Source organism: Elephantulus edwardii, unplaced genomic scaffold, assembly GCF_000299155.1.
Source record: "Elephantulus edwardii isolate Elephantulus edwardi_28Jun2011 unplaced genomic scaffold, EleEdw1.0 scaffold00002, whole genome shotgun sequence".
In the NCBI taxonomy this organism is placed as follows: Eukaryota; Metazoa; Chordata; class Mammalia; order Macroscelidea; family Macroscelididae; genus Elephantulus; species Elephantulus edwardii.
Genome location: NW_006399752.1, coordinates 33,292,695 through 33,299,045, shown reverse-complemented (window position 1 = coordinate 33,299,045; position 6,351 = coordinate 33,292,695). Strand labels below are relative to the sequence as shown.

The 6,351-nt window shown below is 59.9% G+C and overlaps 1 protein-coding gene across 1 annotated transcript in view; it reads left to right on the top strand.

The window, feature by feature from the left end:
• WARS (tryptophanyl-tRNA synthetase) overlaps positions 1-6,049 on the top strand; it is a 28,285-nt gene extending 22,236 nt beyond the window's left edge. The window contains exons 7-10 of the mRNA XM_006879072.1: positions 1,350-1,462; positions 1,569-1,742; positions 2,581-2,721; positions 5,881-6,049. Coding sequence (XP_006879134.1) covers positions 1,350-1,462; positions 1,569-1,742; positions 2,581-2,721; positions 5,881-6,042 — 590 coding nt within the window. The 3' untranslated portion in view covers positions 6,043-6,049. The remainder of the gene's footprint in view (positions 1-1,349; positions 1,463-1,568; positions 1,743-2,580; positions 2,722-5,880) is intronic.
• The last annotated feature ends 302 nt before the right edge of the window (positions 6,050-6,351 follow it).

Sequence of the window (6,351 nt, the reverse complement as noted above, 5' to 3'; positions counted from 1 at the left end):
GCTCCCCAGCTCTCTGTGTGGGGGACACAGTCCCCGGGCTCTCAGTGTGAGGATACACGCTCCCCGAGCTCTCTGTGTGTGGGGGACACACGCTCCCCGGGCTCTCTGTGTGGGGGGACACAGTCCCCGGGCTTTCAGTGTGAGGATACACGCTCCCCAGCTCTCTGTGTGTGGGGGACACACGCTCCCCGGGCTCTCTGTGTGGGGGACACACGCTCCCCAGCTCTCTGTGTGTGGGGGACACACGCTCCCCAGCTCTCTGTGTGGGGGACACACGCTCCCCGGGCTCTCTGTGTGGGGGACACACGCTCCCCAGCTCTCTGTGTGGAGGGGACACACGCTCCCCAGCTCTCTGTGTAGGGGACACACGCTCCCCAGCTCTCTGTGTGGGGGACACATGCTGGGGCCTGGCTGGAGGCCTTGCACAGCCCTTCAGTGTGGTGTCCCAATCAGTCACACCTGACAACCTCAAAGCTGGACCTTGAGAGAAAGAAAAACGTCCTGGAGTTGGGGATCAGGAGTTGGGTCTGTGAAGTGGAAAGTGGACCAGAGACAGGACTTCCTGGGAAAGACTCATTAAATTCACTGTATGGAGTCAGAACTGCCTCGTAGCTGACCCTCCAGCGGGTTTCAGAGGTGGTAAATCGCACCAGTGGACATTGGCCACTTTCTCCTAAGGAGCTGCTGGTGGTGCATTCGAACTGCCTGCCTTTGGATTGGCGGCACAGCTCCCTGCCCACTAGGCCAACATAATCGTCATCATTTATGGGAGTAAAAGGTGTGACTGTATGTCCATGCTGGTGGAGGCAGTGACTTCGACAGTGTTGTGTAGGTCACTGGGGGCCATCAAGTCAACTGTGGCTTGTGACAGGCTGGGCGCCGGAGGAGAGCTGTCCCCGGGGTTTCCTAGGCTGTAACATTGGTGGGCGGGAGCCAGGCCCCAGATCTTTCTCCCCTAGAGCCATTGGTGGGTTCAGACCACGCTCCTCCCTGTGCATAACCGAGGACTTAATGTCCGCACCAGGACGCCTTACCAGGTGCTTCCAGGAAGTGCGACAGACTCATCTGCAGGGCAGGACAAGTTTATTCACCAGTCAGGTGGAGGCCACAAAGTGGGAAAGGCAAGGAAGAAACCAGATCTGCTCAGAGGAAAAGTGTGGGGACGCGTGTTCCTTCTTTCTCCTCCTCTGGCTTCCCACGTCTCTCCTGGCTGTTCCTGTCAGAGGCAGGAGATGTTGGTGACTCAGCTACTGTGCATGTGGTGCACGTTACCTGAAAGTCGTGGGTCACCCCGTGAGGCCGCCAACCGCAGTAGCCTCGGTGACACCGCGCCCTCTCTTCTTCCCCAGGCAAGATCAGCTTCCCCGCCATCCAGGCAGCACCCTCCTTCAGCAACTCCTTCCCACAGATCTTCAAGGACAGGACGGACATCCAGTGCCTCATCCCCTGTGCCATCGACCAGGTTAGTGCCTGTGGGGCCAGCCCGGCATGTCCGGGTCACCCTTGCACGAGGTGGGGGAAGCCGTCTGTGGCCAGAGCCGCCCTCATCACCACCTCTCTCCCTGCAGGACCCCTACTTCAGAATGACCAGAGACGTCGCCCCCAGGATCGGCTACCCGAAGCCCGCTCTGCTGCACTCCACCTTCTTCCCCGCCCTGCAGGGGGCCCAGACCAAAATGAGTGCCAGTGACCCCAACTCCTCCATCTTCCTAACAGACACAGCCAAGCAGATCAAGACCAAGGTGGGCAGCCCGGGGAGCCGAGCATCAGCTAGGCGTGGACATGAGCTCCCCCAGAGCAGGCACATGTCCACGTGTTCAGACATGCTCACCCGGCACCCCCAGACACAGGCACACGCTCGTTGGACCACATGGACTCATGTTCACACACAACTCATGTGTACACACAGTCACAGACTCATAGAGACTTGTGTTCACCCCCATACACACACATGGGCACGCTCACAGCGGCATGTGTAGACACAGACACACTGACACACATGTGTTCACACCCATACACACACACACGGACACAGATTCATACAGTCAAACTCCCAGAGACACACTCATGTCTCTACACGTGTACACACACCTGCACAGTCCCGGTGCTCACATCCATTCCCATGTGTGCACTCACAGGATCACACCTGCCTGCACACTGACACCGGCACACTCATCCTGACACAGCCACACATGGGTGCGTGTGCACACATGCACTTACACACAGGCTCACACATCTGGGCCCAGACACACCCGTGGCCTCCACTGCTGGCAGCCCTAACCCCCAGTGCTGTTGACATGCTAAGGATGACTTCTGGTCCCCTGCTGTCTGAAGGGTGTCCCGTCAGGCCTGGGGCCTTTCTCCCATGCCCCCACAGAGCAGGCGGACCGCTTACCTGCCCGCCACCGCACTGGCCTTGCCGTGAGCTCGTACCCAGCCCGGCAGGAAGGACAGTTCTGGGCTGTCGTGGCTCAGTCTCCACACCCGGGCTTCTGACCGCACAGGAGCCCTGCCAGCACCAGCTCCAGCCCACTGTCCACACCAGCACTGACCGGCACCCTGTCCTCTTCGCTGGTGCAGGTTAACAAGCATGCATTTTCCGGAGGGCGGGACACCGTGGAGGAGCACAGGCAGTTCGGGGGCAACTGTGACGTGGACGTGTCCTTCATGTACCTGACCTTCTTCTTGGAGGATGACGACAGGCTGGAGCAGATCAGGAAGGTGAGCAGGCGCCCAGCCAGGTTCCGGTCACCGTGTGGGACCAGTGATTCAGGGAGGGTCAGTCACGCTCGCTGACCAGGAGCCAGGGGAGCCCACAAAGACGCTAAGTGCTGTTTGTGTGGGTGGACACCAGGCGGCAGCGGCGGCCTCCAGCTCAGCAGGGGCTTTCCTTCTGCTGGACACGGGGTCGCTGTGAGTCCTAGGTGAGTCAGCAATAGCCCCACAGCAAGGTGTCCTCGTGGGCAGGGGCTGCTCTGCTAGCCCGGAAGTGGTGCCTCTCAGCAGTTCGAATCCACCAGCAGCTCCTGTGCGATTTACAGCCTCGAGGACGTGCTGGCGTGTCAGCTGGGAGCCGGTTCCAATGCAGTGATGGGTGTTGTGACGCGTTGTCTGTGCTCGCGGCCCACTTGCTAGGCGGTACGCCAGGGCAGCGGCGTGCGGGGCGGTCAGGCCTCCACTTCAGCTGCCTCCCAGGAAGGAGTGCGCAGCACAGACTCCTAGACCACACAGGCGTCACGCACGACACTCACACAGACGCCACGCATGACGCTCACACAGACGCTCACACAGACGTCACGCACGACGCTCACACAGACACACAGACGCCACGCACGACGCTCACACAGACGCTCACACAGACGACACTCACACAGACGTCACGCACGACGCTCACACAGACGCTCACACAGACGCTCACACAGACGCTCACACAGACGCCACGCACGACGCTCACACAGACGCCACGCACGACACTCAGACAGACGCTCACACAGACGCTCACACAGACGACGCTCACACAGACGCCACGCACACAGACGCTCACACAGACGCTCACACAGACACTCACACAGACGCTCACACAGACACTCACACAGACGCTCACACAGACACTCACACAGACGCTCACACAGACGCTCACACAGACGCCACGCACGACGCTCACACAGACGCCACGCACGACGCTCACACAGGCTTGTGGCAAATTGAGTAGCTGAGTGAGAGCGCTGGGACCTTTTACAGAGAGTGTGGGTGGCGGACTCCGTGACGGGACCTCTGAGTGTCTGACCCCAGCTCTCCACATGACTGGTGACCCCCACACATAGGTCACAGCTCACAGGGCAGGGGGCACAGTCCTCCAGGTTACCGAGTCGGCCCACAACCTCAGAGGTCGCCTGCAGTCTGGGGATTGCCCACAGCACCCTCACGTCTCATCTGCTGGCTGTAATTCAGGCATAATGCTGCCCCTTCAGGATGCCAGCCATCAGCCCCGGGGTCCCAGCCCCTCTCTCTCCATCACGCTGGCTGTCTCACCCCTCAAGTTCAGCTGTCCCCTAGAATCATTCCCTGAACTCAGCCACACCCTGTCCGGCCTCTGATCACATTGGATTTCAGCAGAGGTGGGACAAAGGAGGGGACCCCGAGGTGGCGATCTCAGTCACGGGAAAGGTCGTATGTGGCACAAGGCCAGAAGTCTTGTGTCCTAGAAAAGGGAGCACCTTTGAGCTGCAGAGCAAAGGTGGGAGCAGCCTCAGAGTTCAGGGCTGAGGACATGATACTAAACATCGTACCAGCGACGTGTTCATTGTCGGTTGCAGCCTCCCCAGCAAGTAGCCACCATGTCCAGCGTGTTCCTGGGGCGTTGAGACACAGGCAGGACTGAGTGACTGATGTCCCCCCGCTAGAGACCCTGAGGGCTCACCCCTGGTGATCTGCACAGCCTGGCCCACCTCCCTCAGCATAAACCCTCAGGAGTGGGCAGGAGCCCAGGTGGATTCAGTCAAAAAAAGACAACCACCACACTCTTCAGGTCAAGTTCACTGTGAACCCCACAGTGACGCGGAAAACATGCCTGTGGTGGGGGAAGGAGGACAGCAGTGAACACAGCAGTGACAGTTAAGGAGCGGGGTGCCCTTGTGCTGCTGACCAAGTCCACTAGGTGCTTCTGGGGAAAGGACGAGCGATCGCACCCGTTAAGCCTTGGGAATCTGACGGAGGAGCCCGCGTGCCGGAGCCAGCCCGATGGCGGTGGGCAGTGAAGGGTCAGAGAGCCAGGGTGTGTCCGGGATGCTGCTTCGGGGTGCGGGTCCCGAGTACGTGTGCGTGATGAGTGTGTATCGAGTTTCCACTGAGGCCAAGGCAGCCTCTCAGCACCGAGTTTCCAGAAGCTGAAAGGGGCCGGGGTCTGTTTTCCACATGTGTGAGGTGGCGGGGTTGGCGTGGGGGCTCGTTTGTCCTGGTCCCTCCTGTGAAGGACAGAAACCACACTGTGTGGGTGAGGTTAGTTGTGACCCAACGGTGACAAGAGGAAATAGCCTGTGATAGTTAAAAAAGATATCAGATGACAAAATGAGGAGCAGCCAGGGGGTGGTGACACGGAGTGTGGCGTGTCCGCCTGTCCAGAGGTCCCAGCCAGTGTGAGGAAAGCAGGCACCCCTCCAGAGTGGCCACAATCCAGGGTCTGAGGCAGGTGTCAGCGGGGAGTCGGGCCCCATGTCAGCAGCCATCGTGTCAGAGCCATGGCTGCAGCCGCTGTCCCAGTGCGTCGTGTTGAGGGTCTTCCTCTTCCTCCCTGACCCTTGACTTGACCAAGCGCGATGCCTTCCTCTGGCATTCCACCCACCCCTGGGCATAAACCCCCCCCACACGGGCGTCCCCAGCAACCGGTGCTGGTTAAGAGTGTCCCTACAGCAGAATGCTATTCACACTGAAAAGGCATGTCCCTCCAGTACCAGGGACAGCACACATGAACAGTGCAAAGGTCCTGCTGAGTGACAGAGCCACACGGGAAGAGCTCGTGCCATGGCCCTGGCGGTGGGTCCAGAGGAGAGAGCCCTGTGTGGGGAGCCAGACATGTGGTTGTGGGAGGCTGGGCGGGCGGTGAGGGTGGGTGGTCGTCTGGACATGGTCGCGTCCACCCGGCTTGTGTGATGACCCTCTGAGTTGTACATTCTGAAAGAGTCTAGTATGTGACTTCTAACTTCAGGAAGTCCATGAGAAAAGGCTTTTTTAACGCAAAAGGCCCAGTTGGGGTTCAGGCCAAGTGTTGAGTGTGGTGGTTGCTAGAGAGGCACCCAGTGGCTGACTGCTCAGTGGTGCCCGGGCCCCAGCAGAGCGGTGCCGGGTGGCAGAGCACGGCTTCACAGTACCCTCTCCCCGCAGGACTACACCAGTGGCGCCATGCTCACGGGTGAGCTCAAGAAGGCCCTCATCGACGTGCTGCAGCCGCTGATCGCCGAGCACCAGGCCCGGCGCAAGGAGGTCACGGACGACATCGTGAAGGAATTCATGACGCCCCGGAAGCTGCACTTTGACTTCCAGTAGCCCCTTCTCTGTCAGCCGTCTGTCCCTCCACCCCCACTCCTGTCCGCGTCAGCCCGGTGCCAGCTGCCGTCTGTTCGCCTGCGTCTCCTAGATGCTACTGCTTCTGTGGATTCTGTCTCCTCTGCCTCGTGTGGACATGATGCTGGCGGACGCTCAGAGCCCGGCTGGCATGGGGAAGACCAGCTCCCACAAAGCACCCTCCAAGGATAGCAGTGTCACCTTGTTAGAGCAGGTGTCCTTGTGACAGCCAGGAGTGTCCCGTCCCGCAGGATGAGTCCTGTCCCACCGGACAGTTGTCCTCACTCAAGC